Raw genomic sequence first — 20,317 nt, 5'->3', positions numbered from 1 at the left:
CAGGGGATACTGATTTTATGGATATGCTTCTATTTTACAAACATGGTATGTAGTCAGTAAAATATGTAGAAAAGTAATCTACTACATGTTAATTGATACAGTCATGATCATACTTTTTAACTCTTTTTTTCAGGTTGTTGCTTTTAATAGAACTGTTTCTAAAGTTGAACAGTTTCTACAGAATGAAGCTAAAGGGACAGACGTTATTGGAGCAAAGTCATTGGAGGATATGGTAGCCAAACTGAAGAAACCACGCAGAGTTATGCTCCTTGTTAAGGCTGGTCAAGCAGTCGATGATTTCATTGAAAAATTGGTAGGTGACAATTTACAGAGGATAGAACTGAGTATAAAAGTTTCTACTATTCTATTAGAATCACAGTGGTGTAGGGTAAAGCATTCAGCTCTTATTCAGAAATTGGATCTTGATGCCAAGTGGAATTGACTCGTGTCCCAGCTGTCCCTGTTTACTGTAAGTTTAACTGCTAGACAGGTTGACCAAGGTCTTGATGTTTTTGAGTCAGTATTCTCAGCTATGTGTTCAGATAGTATTTAGTTACAAGCATCAGCAAGAAAGAGCCTTTACTGTCTGCTTTCGTTTCTTGTTTGTTGTTATCAGTATTTTAAGGGTCATCTCCTCAACACTACGTGTATGATTCAAATCATTGCACTACACAGCTGTAGGATTGAAGTACCACTCAGGTTATAAAGTGAAAGGAAGCTGTCTGGCTGTTATATGTAAGATCTGTGATTCTGCCCAGATGCCTGCAGACCCCTCCCACATATCCACCCTGTCTGAAATAATGTTTATGCACCAACTTGATTACCAGAATAAATTGATAATGTATGTGCCGGACAGAAAATATTGTCAATATCGTCATCATCTTCTCATATTGTCATCATCTCCTTTGCTTCTACATAAAACACAATTTATATCACATCTGCTGCCCTAGACTGTTAATCACCTTGTATTTTAATGTTTTCCAGTTACCACACCTAGAGAAAGGAGATATAATCATTGATGGTGGAAATTCAGAGTACAGAGATACCAACGTAAGTTACAAATACTGGGTAACCTTTGCTTACAGCTGTTACTACACAGACTGTAATGTTATATTTACCCTTGATTTTAGTCTTTGTAATAATTTTGAAGGGCTTTTATATCAACGTGTTTTAAAAGATACAACATGAGATTCATGATTGGTGTGAATTTACTTTGAAATGTTTGTTGGAATTTGATAGGCAGGAAAAAAATGTAATACCGTTCGGTTGGTGGCACCATAGGCACCCGATTTTTAGCTCGACTATTCGAAGAATAGTCTAGCTATTCTACTCACCCTGGCGTCGGCGTCGGCGTCGGCGTCGGCGTCACACCTTGGTTAAGTTTTTGCATGCAAGTACATACAGCTATCATTTAAAGGCATATAGCTTTGAAACTTATTTATTCTTTTTCTAGGTCAATTACCAACCTCTCTGGGTCAAGTCCCATAACTCTGACATGTATTTTGAGCAAATTATGCCCCCTTTTGGACTTAGAAAATTTTGGTTAAAGTTTTACATGCAAGTTACTATCTCCAAAACTAATGCAGATATTGAATTGAAACTTCACATGTGTCTTCGGGGTTATAAAACTAGTTGATAGCACCAAGTCCCATAACTCTGACCTTCATTTTGGCCAAATTATGCCCCCTTTTGGACTTAGAAAATTCTGGTTAAAGTTTTGCATGCAAGTACATACAGCTATTACTAAAAGGCATATAGATTTGAAACTTATTTTTTCTTTTTCTAGATCAATTACCTACCTCACTGGGTCAAGTCCCATAACTCTGACATGTATTTTGAGCAAATTATGCCCCCTTTTGGACTTAGAAAATTCTGGTTAAAGTTTTACATGCAAGTTACTATCTCCAAAACTAATGCAGATATTGAATTGAAACTTCACATGTGTCTTCGGGTTATAAAACTAGTTGATAGCACCAAGTCCCATAACTCTGACCTTCATTTTGGCCAAATTATGCCCCCTTTTGGACTTAGAAAATTCTGGTTAAAGTTTTGCGTGCAAGTACATACAGCTATTACTAAAAGGCATATAGATTTGAAACTTATTTTTTCTTTTTCTAGATCAATTACCTACCTCACTGGGTCAAGTCCCATAACTCTGACATGTATTTTGGCCAAATTATGCCCCCTTTTGGACTTAGAAAATTCTGGTTAAAGTTTTGCGTGCAAGTACATACAGCTATTACTAAAAGGCATATAGATTTGAAACTTATTTTTTCTTTTTCTAGGTCAATTACCTACCTCACTGGGTCAAGTCCCATAACTCTGACACGTATTTTGGGCAAATTATACCCCCTTTTGGACTTAGAAAATTCTGGTTAAAGTTTTACATGCAAGTAACTATCTCCAAAACTACTACAGATATTAAATTGAAACTTCACATGTGTCTTCGGGGTTATAAAACTAGTTGATAGCACCAAGTCCCATAACTCTGACATGTATTTTGGGCAAATTATGCCCCCTTTTGGACTTAGAAAATCCTGGTTAAAGTTTTGCGTGCAAGTACATACAGCTATTACCAAAAGGCATATAGCTTTGAAACTTATTTATTCTTTTTCAAGGTCAATAACCAACCTCACTGGGTCAAGTTCCATAACTCTTAACATGTATTTTGAGCAAATTATGCCCCCTTTTGGACTTAGAAAATTCTGGTTAAAGTATAACATGCAAGTTACTATCCCTAAAACTAATGCAGATATTGAATTGAAACTTAACATGTTTCTTCGGGGTTATAAAACTAGTTGATAACATCAAGTCCCATAACTCTGATATGTATTTTGGTCAAATTATGTCCCCTTTCGAACTTAAAACTCTTTTGATATTTAACATTTTGGGTAATAATTTCCTGCTTCTGTGACAATATTTCGAATAGTCGAGCTTGGCTGTCTTACGGACAGCTCTTGTTTGGGCTACGCTCCTGCACCGCAGAGCGCGCGCGCGCCGACATATATCATACCATGTCATGCACTGTAATTCAACTGGAGAAAATCTGTCATTTTTTAAACGGGAGATATGTGGACTTTGCACCATTTATATAGGTAGGTTGAATTACAGTGCATGACATGGTACGATATATGTCGGCGCACGTGCTCTGCGGTGCAGGAGCGTAGCCCAAATATTCGGGTGCCTATGGGTGGCACTTAAAATTTTCACACACATAAGCATAATCAAAATATAGTAAAGAACAAGGGTAAGAATTTCTAGGTTAAGAAGAATTCTGACGCAAGCAAGTTTCAGACTAATGCTGATTGTGGCTTTAGACATTTCAGAAGAACATGACTGTATCCGTCCTTGGTTAAAGAACTGCTATTAATTGTTTGATAAAGTGGCTCATTCACATCTTTTCAGACATTAAATCACTGAGGGTAATGATGGTCTAGTGGTTAAGGTGAGACATAGCCCTTCAGCCTGGAAGTTGTGGGTCCGAGCCCCACTGGGGTCATGACCACACCTTATACAACCACAGTAGAAATTGACTCTAAAATGATTCAAATAACATTTTAAGCTTCCATTGCAATGGGGCAAAATTACATTAGTATAAACTTAACCCTAAACTGAATTAAATCCTTTCAAATTATATCTCAAGGAAAAAAGGTAAAGGTAAATTTTATGTACCGTCAGTGAACGTAAGCTTTGTAGAGCTTTTGAGTGACCCTATTTTAATTAAGAACGGTGAAAACTTACTATACCATACCCCAGGCAATTTGCTGGTATCCCTATACAGTTGGGTTGACTGATGCAGTCATGATACAGTGTCTTGTCCAAGGACACACCGCAATGAGAGTAGCCAGGAATCGAACCGGGGACCTTCACCTCCGTAGGAAAGTGTCTTAGCCCTCTCAACCAATGCGTCCACACAGTGGTCACATTTTACATCCATTTTCTAAGTAAATGAATAAAACACCAGCTGAGCAGTTACACTGAATGAATAGCCTAAACAGAGGGTAACATGCTGAAATGTTTAAAATATTTCAGAGACGGTGTAAAGAACTAGCTGCCAAGGGGTTGTTGTATGTTGGTAGTGGAGTAAGTGGTGGAGAGGATGGGGCTAGATATGGTCCCTCACTGATGCCTGGGGGCTCCAGTGAAGCTTGGTGAGTAAAAATTTAGTGTTCTGAGGTACACATATATCGGCTGTGGAGTAAGTGATGGAGAGGACTATGGGCTCCAAGGAAGCTTTGTAAGTAAAGATTTAGGGTTCAGAGTTGTGCATGTTGGCAGTGGAGTAATTGATAGAGTAGAGGATGGGGCTAGTTATTGTCGCTAATTGATGCCTTGTTCTCCAAAGTGGTTTGGTTAGTTCCTGTACCTAAGCAAAATGCTCTACAGTTTTCAAGGGGTCTCGTCTAAACTTACATTTATCACTACAAAGTGTGTTTGCTCATATATTAAGGACATACATTTACTACAGTTGGTTTAGGAGTTATGCCTTTTTTTGACATGTTACAAAATGCAAAATATTAATGAAAAATTACTTGATAAATTCTCTTACAGTTTAAAGGAATCTAGGTCAAATTTTCTAAAGAACAACAGTTTTATTGGACGTTTGTGTACTGTCAAGACTTTGATGAATCCCTTTGAGTTTGAGGAAAATGCTTATGTAGCTCAGATATATTAATAATGTTTTTTATTTCAGGCCACATATCAAGGATATATTTCAGTCTATATCTGCCAAGTCCGATGGGGAACCATGCTGTGATTGGGTAAGTGTTGTATTATGTTTATGTTTGGTATCGTTTTTCAGCAGTATTTCTGTATGTAAAGGCCATCTGTTACACTATCAAAAGTTCCTGGAATTCTCCATAAGTAACTGACAACTTCCCCATTTGAATCATATCTGGGCGATGAATGATGTTGGAAATATATGTCTGAAAAATTGTCATCAAGAGCTTATATTGTCATGTGGGGATCAAACTTGTTATCAGTCTGTTGAGAGTATTACGCTACACCTTCTTTGCTTACCTTATAAGGTGTGATAAACAATATTCAATGTAACCACATTTCATGAATTTAAGGTATTGGATCATAATAGTAATGTTTACAAAATGGCATTTGCTTGGTATATTCTTAAAGTTGACCATGTTTCACACTGTGTTTCAAATTTTAAACAACTTTAACCGTGCGTTTTTTTGTAAATTTTGTATAATTTATGGAATTTCCTCAAGCTCAAGTAGAGACAAATTTCAATGTGATGGCCACTATCTAAAACATTTGCAGAGAATTCATTACAGCATTAATTTTGATAAAATAAACATCAAACTATTGTTAAACAATTATAAAACACAAAATAAAACTGTAAATTATCATTTTTTCTAGGGTGCCTCAAGTAAACAGATTTAATGAGACAGAATTCTAACTCCAGCATTGATAAATTAAGGTCGATTCCTTTGGGTCTGCTTTGAATTTTGCTCACTTCATTCAAAAATAAACTTGGGGCAGAAGTAAAACCTCCCTGCATTTCTTCCACAATATGTAATCTAAAGAATGAAGGCAAAATAGAGAACTTTTACCACATGTAATTCAGTAGTTTCAAAGATGTCTAACTCTACCCCTCCTGATTCAGAGGTAAATTTACTTTGAACAGCAAGAAATCGCTTATAAAATGAAAATTTTCCACTTTTGTACAATACATCCATAATAATTCTTGAAAGAAGTAAAAACTTACTAGAAAAAAAGGAAAATATGGAAAAAAAATTTTTGGTTCCAGTGGGGCTTGAACCAGTGTCCCCCTCCCCCCTCCCCCGAAAATTGTAGTCAAAGTAGGTTTATGGTAGGAATTGAATACTCTTCAAAAAGGAGGTAATCTATTATGGGTCCAATACCTTAATAATAAAAAATTAAAAGTCTTTGTAACCTCAAACGTAAGATAAACGTTCCATTAAGGGTAATTAAAAAAAAAAAACATTACAAAATTGTTACGTAGCATGTTAAGTTGTGCTCCTAGTGTTCTGTTTGGGATTTTACTTAGACAGACCAGAGTTACTTTACTTAGTGAAAAATACACATAGAGTGCTTAGAAGTTCGTGTTGTATATATCTTAAAAATATTTGACCTAGATCAAACTTGGTATTTCGAATTCAAAGGGATTAAACTTGTTATCTCGAATTCAGAATATCAAACTTGGTATCTCGAATTCAAAGGGATCAAACTTGGTATCTCGAATTCAGAGGGATCAAACTGGTTATCTCAAATTCAAAGGGATCAAACTTGGTATCTCGAATTCAAAGGGATCAAACTTGGTATCTCGAATTCAGAGGGATCAAACTTGGTATCTCGAATTCAGAGGGATCAAACTGGTTATCTGGAATTCAGAGGGATCAAACTTGGTATCTGGAATTCAAAGGGATCAAACTTGGTATCTCGAATTCAGAGGGAATCAAACTTGGGATCTGGAATTCAAAGGGATCAAGCATTTTACTTCAAGATGACTGAAATTCGACTTACAATTATTATGGTGTTTAGTGGACATGTTTTAGGGATGTAACTTGAAAATGTCCTCGAGATAAGCAAATAGATATTCAGTTTAAACAGTAGATATATATTTACAGATTAAGAAAAGCGTATGAGTGTTGTAGGAAATTTTCCCCCTTTAAAGTCTCCCTCCCACCCACTCTTAGAAAATATTCCCCCCACCCAAAAGGGTGAAGATAACAAGGAAATATTTTCCTCCCCACCAAGAAACTAATGCCCTTTGGGGAGGGGAAGATTTTCAGGAGGGAATATTTACTGTTACAGTGGTATTTGTATCTGTTTCAAATGTATTCAGTTTCTGTTATTATTTCAGGTAGGCCCAGAGGGAGCAGGACATTTTGTGAAGATGGTTCACAATGGTATAGAGTATGGGGATATGCAGTTGATCTGTGAGTCATACCACGTGATGAAGGACGTACTAGGCATGTCTCAAGAAGAGATGGCTCAGGTTGGACTTGTATCTCATTAAGTAATTTAAGTCGGGGCTTGAATTATGTCTCCTACATTTGTACTTATAGGTTGGGAGACATACTGTTTTAGTGCTGTCTGTCTGTGTGTCACAAATTTCCTCCGACACTACCAGGTGGATTAACAGCAAACATAAGATAAGTGATCATCACTACGTCTAGTTATGCTTTTTAGCATTTTCCAGTTTGGTGATTTTCAGTGGAGTTATGGCCCTTGACTTGTCAAATTATTTTTGATGTTTTGGCCTCTTCCCTTATGTTATTGGGCAGATTTCCACTAAACCTTACAGGAGTGATTTGTGCCAAGCCTTACTTTGCAAATTATGGGTATGTTCTGGTTCATTAAATTTCATTGGAGTTACGGGCCTTGATTTCAGAGGAGTTATGACCCTTGATTGTCAATTCCCATGAGATGCAGGGTTCGCACAGGCTTGAAAAGTACTTGAAAATGAAGGGCAGTCTTGAAAAGTCCTTGAAAACAAAATTTGTCTTGAAAAGTGCTTGAAAATTGCCCAAAGACCCTGAAAAGTACTTGAATTTCTTATTTTCTCGTATGCTAGACAATTAAAATCTCCCTGAAAATCAAAAGTAAATCTTTTAGAATAAAATCGGCAAGTTTCGAGCAATGGGCAGAGCTACAAAAACGCCGTAATAAAAAAGGTTGAATGTGTTCGGGACGAAAGTTTGGGTACGAATGTTTCGTACTTTCTGTTAGCGTTGTCTCCCCTGACTAAAATGGCGTCAGTTCGTCACGGCTAGAAAACGACTAGAATTTACAAATATGTGTAAGTATTATTTATAAACAAGTCCTTGAAAACTATAAGACTAGTGCTTGAAAAGTCCTTGAAAAGTCCTTGAATTTGACTTGGCCTTGTCTGTATGAACCCTGAGATGTCTGTGCTACTTGTTCTAAACCAATATCTGAAATTCCACCAAACTTCACAGGAGTGATCAGTGACAAGCCTAGTTGAGTATATTATTAGAATATTATACTTCAGTGATTTAAATGGAATTGCCCTTAAATTTGTATTTTACAAGGCCAGCTTCTTAAAGTTGTTGAAGAGACATTTGTTTTTCTATGTAAATATGTGCATCCACAGGAGATTTTTACTGGTGAAATCTAAACTTATCTTGAATAGACAGTTTTTTGCTCAACTATTTGATGAATAATGAGAGCTGTTCTACTCACCTGGTTGTTGCCGTCATTGTTGGCATCACTCTTTGGTTTTTTTTAGCTTGCAAGTTCAATCATATCTCAGTGACCATTTCTTGTATTGGATTGAATCTACATGAAGCCATCAAACCTGAAATACTACAGTTAGATAACTGATTTTTGAATTTAATTCAAATTATCTCAAAAACAACAATGATTATGTACTGGATTGAAACTTGACACAATGTTTCCAGTCATACTACTGAAATACGTAAGAATTAACTTTAGGTTAAATTTGATACAATTTATGGCCCATGTTTGACTTAGAATTTGCTGGAAGTTTTGCATGCAAGTTGTCATAATTGACCGTGTTCAACTTAGAAGCTGTGGAATAGTTGAGTAGGCTATGTTATTGTGACAGCTCTTGTACTTGTCAGAAAAGCTTGAATTGTGTTAATTTGTTTCATCAACTTTATTATTCTAAGTGATTGAGATAGGAATTTTATTCCCATTATAAATCAATTAAAATCTACAGTTGACTGAAGTTGAGAACTGCTGTACAGTTAACACATTTTGCTGTACAGCTAACACATTTTTAGCTCGACTGTTCGAAGAATAGTCTAGCTGTTCTACTCACCCTGGCATGGGTGTCGTCGTCGGCGTCACACCTTGGTTAAGTTTTAGCATACAAGTACATACAGCTATCATTTAAAGGCATATAGCTTTGAAACTTATTTTTTTTCTTTTTCTAGGTCAGTTGCCAACCTCACTGGGTCAAGTTCCATAACTCTGACATGTATTTTAAGCAAATTATGCCCCCTTTTGGGCCCCCTTTTGGACTTAGAAAATTCTGGTTAAAGTTTTACATGCAAGTTACTATCTCCAAAACTAATGCAGATATTGAAATGAAACTTCACTTGTGTCTTTCGGGTTATAAAACTAGTTGATAGCACCAAGTCCCATAACTCTGACCTTCATTTTGGCCAAATTATGACCCCTTTGGACTTAGAAAATTCTGGTTAAAGTTTTTCGTGCAGGTAAATACAGCTATTACTAAAAGGCATATAGATTTGAAAATTATTTTTCCTTTTTAGCTCATCTGATTTTTTGAAAAAAAATGATGAGTTATTGTCATCACTTGAGCGGTTGTCGGCGTCGGCGTCGGCGTCTGCGTCGGCGTTGCCTGGTTAAGTTTTATGTTTAGGTCAGCTTTTCTCCTAAACTATCAAAGCTATTGCTTTGAAACTTGGAATACTTGTTCACCATCATAAGCTGACCCTGTATAGCAAGAAACATAACTCCATCTTGCTTTTTGCAAGATTTATGGCCCCTTTTGTACTTAGAAAATATCAGATTTCTTGGTTAAGTTTTATGTTTAGGTCAACTTTTCTCCTAAACTATCAAAGCTTTTGCTTTGAAACTTGGAATACTTGTTCACCATCATAAGCAGACCCTGTACATCAAGAAACATAACTCCATCTTGCTTTTTGCAAGAATTATTGCCCCTTTTGGACTTAGAAAATCAGTTTTCTTGGTTAAGTTTTATGTTTAGGTCAGCTTTTATCCTAAACTATCAAAGCTATTCCTTTAAAACTTGCAACACTTGTTCACCATCATAAGCTGACCCTGTACAGCAAGAAACATAACTCCATCCTGCTTTTTGCAAGATTTATGGCCCCTTTTGGACTTAGAAAATATCAGATTTTTTGGGTTAAGTTTTATGTTTAGGTCAACTTTTTCTCTTAAACTATCAAAGCTATTCCTTTAAAACTTGCAACACTTGTTCACCATCATAAGCTGACCCTGTACAGCAAGAAACATAACTCCATCCTGCTTTTTGCAAGATTTATGGCCCCTTTTGGACTTAGAAAATATCAGATTTCTTGGTTAAGTTTTATGTTTAGGTCAACTTTTTCTCTTAAACTATCAAAGCTATTGCTTTAAAACTTGCAACTCTTGTTCACCATCATAAGCTGACCCTGTACAGCAAGCAACATAACTCCATCCTGCTTTTTGCAATAATTATTGCCCCTTTTGGACTTAGAAAAATAATTTTCTTGGTTGAATATTATGTTTAAGTCAACTTTTCTCATAAACTATCAAAGCTATTGCTTTAAAACTTGCAACAGTTTTTCACCATCATAAGTGGACACTGTACATCAAGAAACATAACTCTATCCTGCTTTTTGCAAGAGTGATGGCCCTTTTTAGACTTAGAAAATCATGGGTAGGACAATATTTCTATTATACAAAAAAAATCAGATGAGCGTCAGCACCCGCAAGGCGGTGCTCTTGTTCTAGATAAATTACCAACCTACTGGGTCAAGTTCCATAACTCTGACATGTATTTTGGGCAAATTATGCCCCCTTTTGGACATAGAAAATCCTGGTTAAAGTTTTACATGCAAGTTAATATCTCCAAAACTAATGCAGATATTGAATTGAAACAAAATATTTGTCTTTGGGGTTATAAAACTAGTTGATAGCATCAAGTCCCATAATTCCGACCTGCATTTTAGCCAAATTATGCCCCCTTTTGGACTTAGAAATTTCTGGTTAAAGTTTTGCGTGCAAGTACATACAGCTATTACCAAAAGGTATATAGATTTGAAACTTAATTTTTCTTTTTCTAGGTCAATTACAAACCTCACTAGGTCAAGTCCCATTACTCCGACATGTATTTTGAGCAAATTATGCCCCCTTTTGGACTTCGAAAATCCTAGTTAAAGTTTTACATGCAAGTTACTATCTCCAAAGCTTATGCAGATATTGAATTGAAACTTCACATGTGTCTTTGGGGTTATAAAACTAGTCGATAGCATCAAGTTCCATAACTCTGACCTTCATTGAGCCAAATTATGTCCCCTTTTGAACTAAAAACTTTTTTGATATTTAACATTTTGGGTAATATTTTCCTGCTCCTGGGACAATATTTCAAATGGTTGAGCTTGGCTGTCTTACGGACAGCTCTTGTTGTATGTTCAGTAGTTTGTGAGCATCTGCAAAATTTACTCACATATTTCATGTGCATTAAATTTCAAGTGGGCAAATGCTGAATTTGAGCCCTGAGAATACAACTTCCTTGCTTTTGTCAAAATTAAAGTTAAATTTAAAGTTAAATTAAAGATTAAAGTTTTTACAAAGTACTGCATTGAAATAATTAAAATTTTGTCTCATGATTAATTTTCATTGATCTGTGCTTCATCAGTCCAAACCATTAAATCTTGAGAAATTGTAATCCTTGAATTCATGTCCAAATGAAATAATATTTTGACTGATCACCCAAATTTTTCTGCCTGGAAAAATGAAATGATATCACAGAAGAATGATAATGCTGAAGGGTTGTTATACATAGAATCTAGCAGAGAGAAAATGAACATAGTGTAGTAAAAAGACAACTATACTGGTATGCACTTTTATCTCAGTAACACAAGGCTTCCTAGTCATCAAACCTTCTGAAGTGATCAAGTTAGGTAACTCTAATGTGGTAATATTCATGTTTTTGTTTTCAATTGTATTCAAGAAAAGTATAGTTATAACTTACCAGTACATACTTAGAAAGTGAGTAAACATTGACCATAAATATATCTTAATCAGGTATGAGATTCTAATTTTTTTTAACCCTTATCATGCTGGACATAACTGATTCAGCCTTTACGTCCAGTGTAGATCATGATCAGCCTGCACATCCGTGCAGTCTGATCAACATCTGCACTGTTCGCCATTCAGTCAGTATCTTTTTGGTAAGCACCCCTTTAGACAGTAAATGGTAAGGTCCAAATTGAAAGATGGACAAGTTCATTGTAGAAATTTATCAGGGAAAGGCTTCTAGACAAGAATGATACCAAAATAATCCAGTCAGCAGTATTTTCCATAACAAAGCACCACTCTTGGAAGCAGTCTCCATGCTGGTTAGTTGTTGGTTGATTTAAATTGTATATGTCAGTGACACCAACATACCAGTAGGCTTTATATTTGTTAAATTTTTGCAGGTATTTGATGACTGGAATAAAAGTGAGTTGGATTCATTCCTGATTGAAATCACCCGTGACATCATGAAGTTTAAGGACTCAGATGGGAAGTACCTCCTTGAAAAAATCCGTGACACTGCTGGTCAGAAAGGGACAGGGAAATGGACAGCAATAGCCTCACTAGAGTATGGTGTTCCAGTTACATTGATTGGTATGTACTCTTTACCTTCCTGGGTCTGAGGTGATAAAACTAAGTTTGGAGACCAGTCTCAAGATTCTAGCATCTGATTGGTTGTATTTGAACTTGATTTAACCAGTGGCAAAGATGCATTTTTAAACTGGTTAACCAAACTTTGTTTAATAATCTTTGATCAAGGTCAGACAAAATGTGGAGAAATGCATGGCAGATCAGGGGTCTAGCTAGGTCCAAATTTTTGGGAGAAGTCACTTCTCCCTCAAGCTGATTTAGGGAGAAGTGGGGAGTCTTTAGGGAGAAGTGGGAAGACTTTTTCTACCGCAATATGATGTTGAGTGATTCAAAAGGTTGCTGTAAATTTTCTTGTCTCTTGATAAAAAACATTGATGTGATCATTCATTTTCTTAGTTAGATCATTTCCCATACAGTGGTAATCCTTTCGTTACAAAATTCTGAAAAAAAGTAGTTTTCAAAATTCAAGCCGATGCTGTAAATGTAACCTGCCGAATTTTGGTTATATCTTATATGAAGTGTTTATTATTAACACCGAGCAAAGAAGTAGAAGTGTGTTTATTTTTATAGCTCTTTGCATCGAGTTATTCACCGAGGAATGTCAGTATCTCACTCGAATTATAAAACTGAAAGTAAAATGTGTAAACTAGAAATACATAAATTCAAATAAATTCAGTGGAAGTCAGTTTAACGTAGTTAATACATTACATGTCGTTCTTTTATCATAGATAACAAATATTTGTGTACCATATTCCAATTAATCGCATGGTTAATCAGCAATTTCTTTAATAAAACATTGTGTTGTTTGGTTTTTTTTGCACTCGAACATGTTGACAATTAACGCGAAGTGTCAAAGACATAAACGCGGCACTGATTGGCTTAACACAATAGACTCTGGTGTACCGGATAATTTGATTCGCTTTCACACTTCTCGGGAAAATTTCGCAAGTACCTGAGGTAGGCGGAGCTTAAATTATGCTACCGGCGTGTGTTTGTGTATTCGACACTCATTTATGACACCGTGCAAATTGTCAACAGTCCGGGTAGCAGTAATTAGCGAGTGCGGAAATCAAAGAAAATCGGGCGACTTGCATTTCGCTTTGAGGTTAGATTTGAGCGAAGTTTAAAGTTCTAGAGCGCCTATTTCGCTCAAGTCGCCCACTCGCGAGAGCCCTGCAGATTTATCAACAAACGTTTAGCTTTTTTCATTTGATTTTAAGAAAGTTAATGGTGTAATGCTGAATAGTTCCATGACTCCTGTTAAAAAGGTTAGTATCTGTATACATGCAATGATAATGATGTAGAGATAACATGTTATAACATCTGTAGAATTCCAAGGAATTTGGTTTGTGGTATATCAGACAATTCTGTAGATGCTGTAACAGTTAAGAAACATGCATTAATGTAACATCATTTTTGTAAAGAATGTGTAAAAAGCTGAATTGGATGAATATCATATCAAGAGGAATTCTTTTAAAAGTACTTGGTCTCCTTGTTAAAGCAGGTTTATTCTTCTATTAACCTTTAGCTTGCTGGCAGCAAGTTGTTTTGCCTTTGCGACCAGTGCAAACCAAGATTAGCCTGAACTTCCGTGCAGGCTGGTCATGGTCTGCACTATTTGCTGTCAAGTCAGTAAATTTTCAATGAACACCCCTTTGAATAATAAGTGATACTGCCCAAATTCAATGATGGACCAGTCCATTTTAGAAATTTAGCAGGCTAAGGATTAAACACCTTTTGTATCCACAGTTCTGAGCTAGAATTTATGTTTGTGTTAATGGTTTTCCAGGTGAAGCAGTATTTTCCAGATGTCTCTCGGCATTACAAGCAGAAAGGGTCAATGCTAGTTCACAGCTGAAAGGACCAGATACACCAGCATTTAAAGGGGACAAGAAAGTTTTCATTGACAATATTAAACAAGCCTTATATGCATCAAAGATTGTGTCATATGCCCAAGGATTTATGTTAATGAGAGAAACTGCGAAGGAATTAGGCTGGAAACTTAACTTTGGTGGCATAGCTTTGATGTGGAGAGGAGGCTGTATAATCAGAAGGTTTGTTATATTGCAATATTAACTTGAACACATTTCTCACTATTGTAATGTTACAGCTTGTGTATTGTTCAGACTAACTTCCTTACCTCAAACTCGGATAATTTGAGTACCACTCTTTGCTCAAACTCTTCATCAGGTTCTAGCAACATTCTTATATAATGTATACTGTTCAATGGCTTGATCTACCAAAGACTCAAACAAATTTTTGCCTGTCTCATTTAGTTCAAGTGAATGAATTTAGGCTGCATACAAAGTCTTGCTGAATGACTTGCCAGTCAGTAGTTTTGACCGTTGAACAGTGAGCCCTTCAGTAAGTGTTATTTCACATGACATCAGTAATTAATTTCCACAGATCTATTAAAAATGGTTTTACTTACTAGCCCAGCAGATCTGTGTTGAATATAGTCCTGCCATTAAGCACAAGCTATGGAATGTGATTTACCTGAAGAACCATATTATAATGGTATATATAGATTTTCACATATTGACCAGTTGGTAATGGGCCTCTTTGGTTGAGTGGTTATGTTATGTTGACTTCAAACCACTTGCCCCCCTCTGAAGTGGGTTTGAAAACCACTTGGGATGTAAAATCTTTTATGTAAGGAAGCTGTCCATCTGGCTTGCAGATCGTTGGTGATTCTACCCAGGTTCCAGAATGTGCTTAAGATTTGTATGCTTTCATTCGAATGGAATTTTCTGGATAGAGGCACTTATGAAATTCACAAAAAATATTGTAGAAATACTGATTTCATGGAGGAATATGGTCTCTCCATGACCTCTTTACATTTTAAAGTCAGAAGGTGATTGGCTGGACTTTTTGTGTTGATCTAAATGGTCTGTCTATAAGCCATTTAACCCTTAGCCTGCTGGCAGCAAGTGATTCTGCCTTTGCGACCAGTGCAGACCAAGATCTGCCTGCACATCCATGCAGGCTGATCTTGGTTTGCTCTGTTCGCTATTCAGTCAGTATCTTTTTGGTAAGCATTGCTTTTAACAGTTAATGGTACTGTTAAAATTGAAAGATGGACAAGTTCATTATAGAAATTTAGCATGGTAAGGGTTAAACAACACAAACAGTCACTAACAGATTTCATATTTTCAGGAATTGATAATGCTGTTAATGTCAAGCTTTATTCTTGGTTTCTGATATTTTTATTACTGAGACACTATATAATTGACATGTTATACAAATTTACATTTTTCAGTCGATTTTTGGGAAACATCAAACAAGCGTTTGACAAGAACCCAGAACTAAGCAATTTGTTATTGGATGACTTTTTCAAGTCAGAGATACAGAAATGTCAGGTTTGTATAGCTCTTCTCTATTATTACTTTCAAGTAAATAAATAATATATTGGTGGTTGGTTGGTTGGTTTCCTGTTGTATCAAGATATGAATCATTGTTTTATGGTTTTCATCAGGTTTTGAAATATATGGGCATGTTCAAAGTACTTGATGGCTGAATCTGCTTTCTCTCATATTTATATTGTTTAAATTGATCTAGTTTTGCATACTGTTTAAGATACAAGTCCCTTAGCACTACCAACAGTTGTCCAAACAATGAATATTGTAATTTTGTGTCTTGGTACACACTTGCTATGGGTAATCTTTAGTAAAATCTATGTACCTCAATCTTATATGATGTCGTGATGTAAAAACAAGAGCAGCTAGTTGAGTGTTGTTACCTAGGAAATCGTTTGCCTTTTGGTTCAGTACAGTCCTTTGGGTTCAGTACTGTCCTTTGGGTTCAGTACTGTCCTTGGGTTCAGTGTCTTCCTTTGGGTTAAGTACCTTCCTGTGGGTTCAGTACCTTCCTTTGGGTTAAGTACCTTCCTGTGGGTTCAGTACTGTCCTTTGGGTTCAGTATCTTCCTTTGGGTTCATTACTGTCCTTTTGGGTTCAGTACCTTCCTTTGGGTTAAGTACCTTCCTGTGGGTTCAGTACTGTCCTTTGGGTTCAGTACCTTCCTTTGGGTTCAGTACCGTCCTTTTGGTTCAGACTACAACTGCTCAATATATTTATGTTTAAGGAAAGAATATTTGATCTTTTAGTAGTGTATATTGATGTATACATGTATTACAGGCGGCCTGGAGGAATGTAGTGTCTACAGCAGTTTTGTATGGAATACCAACCCCAGCATTCAGCACTGCCCTAGCCTTCTTTGATGGTTACAGATCTGCTAGACTACCTGCAAATCTTCTTCAGGTATCTCATGTCTTGTTCAACTTTGTGTTTTCGTTGTCAATCATACATTACATCAGAAAGGCCTGATGTTTTTTTAGAATGCTACATATTTACTTCAGAATCAGTCTTTAATTGCATACCAAATTGTGGAAAATATTTATGTTGAAATATTTTTAATGTATAATTAATTTGCAGTTCTGAAAACCATTTATATGTATGTTTTCCAGGCACAAAGAGACTATTTTGGTGCCCATACATACGAGTTACTGGATAAACCTGGTACATTTATTCACACAAACTGGACCGGACATGGCGGAAATGTATCATCTACAACATACCAGGCTTAATCTAACTACAAAACAGCTTAGTACGTCAAACATGACACTTGTCAAAAGTTCAATATTATGCTAGATTTTGTTACAGTCATTGAATGTACAGCAATATCTGCCCCAAGTGGAAAAACTCATTTTACATATTTTGGTTGTTTGCATGCTATGCCAAAACAAAAGAACGTTACTAGAAGTGAGTAAGGTTATTTAACATTGTTCTGTACATTACAGAGATACAGTTAGTAGAGTACCCAGCTGAAAAGTTGTATTTCTGTATTGTACAAATGAGTGTTCAGTAATATAATATTTTGTGCTATATTATTTTTTTTCTGTTTGAAAAAGGAAAAACTCAGATTTTTATTAATTTGAAGGAAAAATTGAAATCTTGTTAGAAGGTTAGACCTGGTATTATACTGTATCTAAATAACAGTACAGTAATCTGTGATAAAACGTGGCATATCTCTCGTGTATTTTCAAAATTTGATGTTTGCTTCCCTTTATTTCTGTAAAATTTCAATGAGAGCTTGTGAAGTAATATACATTAATTGGCTTGACTTATTTAAGCTATTATCATTGAAACATGGTTAAAGGTTTTGTCAGTGTCTTGGTTAGTACATTGAATTGTTTATTTGTTAGTGTATGCATTGTTATTAATATGTTGAGCAGAGTTTCATATATTGTATAAATTAATTTTATGCAGTTCATAAATAATACCAATATCATGTAACAATTAATGTCAACCTGGTTATCCAGGAAAATATTATCAGTTTGTGATATTTATAATTTATAGTGATGTTCTCATGCCGTGGTCTCAATGCGAAACTAGTCTATGTATATATAGAAATAGAAGCAGATAGACTAGTTTCGCGTTGAGGCCACGAATTGCATAATATGCTCTGCATAGTGTTGGTAATCACTTGAAATCTCACATTGATGAAGGGGCAAAAAATAGCTTGATTATTGATAAATGATGGTTGTACCACTATTTAACAAACGTCCAATTGGTTACATGTAGTATACCAGTATTGGGCAACAGAATAGCTCGGGCATTTCACTGATTTTAAACCAACTGCTAACCGTTTCAAAAATTTGTTGACAAGGAATTGTTTGATGATGCTTTTGTCCTGTGCCATTTATTTTCAGTTTGTAAAAGCAGTGATTAATCCGGACGTCCCTAGCACTACAATGAAACAAAACAGTACATATATACATCATAATATATATATATATATATATATATATATATATGTAAAAGTTTGACCCGGATCAAGTATATTATAAAGAAAAAGTAAACAACATTACATGAGTAACATTATATTTGCCTACCGGTTTCGTTTATACTCATCAGGGCAAATAATAAAATATATATAAATATATATATATACTGTAACAGATGTTGTTGAAATTCTCTGCCATGTATTTCTTCACATGTTCACAGTAAAAACATGTTATATGAACTCGTTTACTATTACTGCATTGAATTATTTACAATATGAAGATGTGATGACTTTATATTAAATTTTGCAAATTGGTGCAGCTTGTGTATCTCAGAAGTGATGTCTGTTTTAGTGCTATAACATTTTTTTATCATCTATTGTTAATGTTTTTAAGTACCAGCGAAAGAGTTTTTCACTGGTATGTTTAAAAATTTAATCATGGAATGCCATTATTATTTAAGAATTAATTGTTTGTATTGTTAGTACAATTAGACAGATATAAACCACATTGCGACTTCTTGCAAATCCATGAATTACTTGCATGATTTTCAAGTCTCATAACGCCCATCTAAACACACAAAAAATAGCATATGATCGTCCTATTTTCATTTTTAAAAGTACTAGCTTGCTGTAAAAATAAGTTGTTTTCTTTCTAAGAGTATTAGAAAATGAAACTAAATGTCATAATACAGTTACATGGAACAGCCAAAAAGACCCTCCCTTATTATATTGCAATTGTCTTTCAGTAAAAATACAGTTCATGATTTTCATTCAGAATATCCTTGAATCCAGAAAAACTTTACTAGTCTTTACTAGTTCAGATCTTAATACGATTAGAAAATGAGTTTTAGCTATAAGTTTCTTTTTGAAATTTTGGTGGCCAATTTTGAAATATTTCTTTAATGTTTTTATGCATGACGTCGTGTTTTTTTCTTTCTATGAAACACATATTGTGAATGCAAACATTTGTTTTTACTAGAGTCACTTGAGTAACGATCAAAACAATCACACATGTTGCTTGTGTCAGTACATTCATCGCTTATGCACTCGGGTCACTAATTGGTTTCATATTAAATGTATATGTAAGCCATATACTTAGTCAGTGCATTCATTAAAAACTTGAATCTACTTAATCATGTTATTTCACTGATGTCTTCAATTGGAATAAACTGTCTGTTTCCCTTTTGATTCTGTCTTGTTGTTAACCAATATTTACAAATATTTTATAAAGTTTTATGTATATTTATATAATCATATTATATAATTCTTTCAAGTACTACTGGATAAATTATACATGTAGAGACATTGTAGACTGACTGTATGTATGTAAGGGATGATGTTATATTGGCTTCTTTGCTTGGTTTCATAAATATATTGTGTACATGATCAGTGGTGAAACAGTCAGAGTGTGTGTTCTTTTGTTTCTGTATACAAGGTAATGTTCATGCTCTGCCTCACTTATTATTCTGCCTTTTTTTGTGTTTCAAACTTGTAATTTTTTGTTAGTAGCTATAGATGTTTGTTTGTTAGCGGTCATGCTTTCTGATGAAATCCTCCCTTTATGTTAAGATGTTTTTGCTGTGAACTTATTGGCTTAGGAAATGTTGTAATCCCTGAAAACGTACAAAAGATATTACATGTATTTTGAGGTGAGTTTAACCATCATATAGAGGGCTTCACAGATGAATATTTTGAAATTGAAGTATTGATGATTTTTTTACAAATATTTGATACCAATTTTTATTTCTTTTGTTATTTCTTGATGTGAAGTACTCGTTTTGTAAATGAGGATATTAGTTTTATCTCCACAAGTACCTGAACTATTTCTAATTTTTCCATTAAGAAAATAGATATACTTTTGTAACCACAAGAAGGATTGTATTTTTACATTAAAATGTGTGTTGTACAAGACATTCTTTTTTTTACTTTTATGGCGGTAATTACAACCACACAGAATGGTGCCAGTAGTGTAATATCCAAACATTGAGTACGTATTTGTTTAAAGAGAATATTTAGATTACACTATGCAATATTTTCAGGACATTTTATTATTTTGAAAATCTGCTGTATAATCTCTGTAAGATGTATGTAGAATGAATTTAAAGTTAATCAGACATTAAATCAATCATCTAGAATTAAATTGTTGTTACTAAGTTCAGTTATACCAGATTGATGTCTGGAAATGAAGAGAAGTAACCAAAATGGT

The 20,317-nt window shown here is 35.0% G+C and overlaps 1 protein-coding gene across 1 annotated transcript in view; it reads left to right on the top strand.

Annotated features, from left to right (window-relative positions):
* LOC123527355 (6-phosphogluconate dehydrogenase, decarboxylating-like) overlaps positions 1 to 20,022 on the top strand; it is a 39,950-nt gene extending 19,928 nt beyond the window's left edge. The window contains exons 3-12 of the mRNA XM_053523348.1: positions 134 to 313; positions 985 to 1,050; positions 4,033 to 4,151; positions 4,694 to 4,760; positions 6,842 to 6,976; positions 12,141 to 12,330; positions 14,117 to 14,381; positions 15,587 to 15,686; positions 16,464 to 16,586; positions 16,793 to 20,022. Coding sequence (XP_053379323.1) covers positions 134 to 313; positions 985 to 1,050; positions 4,033 to 4,151; positions 4,694 to 4,760; positions 6,842 to 6,976; positions 12,141 to 12,330; positions 14,117 to 14,381; positions 15,587 to 15,686; positions 16,464 to 16,586; positions 16,793 to 16,912 — 1,365 coding nt within the window. The 3' untranslated portion in view covers positions 16,913 to 20,022. The remainder of the gene's footprint in view (positions 1 to 133; positions 314 to 984; positions 1,051 to 4,032; positions 4,152 to 4,693; positions 4,761 to 6,841; positions 6,977 to 12,140; positions 12,331 to 14,116; positions 14,382 to 15,586; positions 15,687 to 16,463; positions 16,587 to 16,792) is intronic.
* Positions 20,023 to 20,317: the final 295 nt, after the last annotated feature.

Source organism: Mercenaria mercenaria, chromosome 14 (assembly GCF_021730395.1).
Source record: "Mercenaria mercenaria strain notata chromosome 14, MADL_Memer_1, whole genome shotgun sequence".
Taxonomy (NCBI): Eukaryota; Metazoa; Mollusca; class Bivalvia; order Venerida; family Veneridae; genus Mercenaria; species Mercenaria mercenaria.
This window is presented reverse-complemented; position numbering and strand designations above follow the sequence as displayed.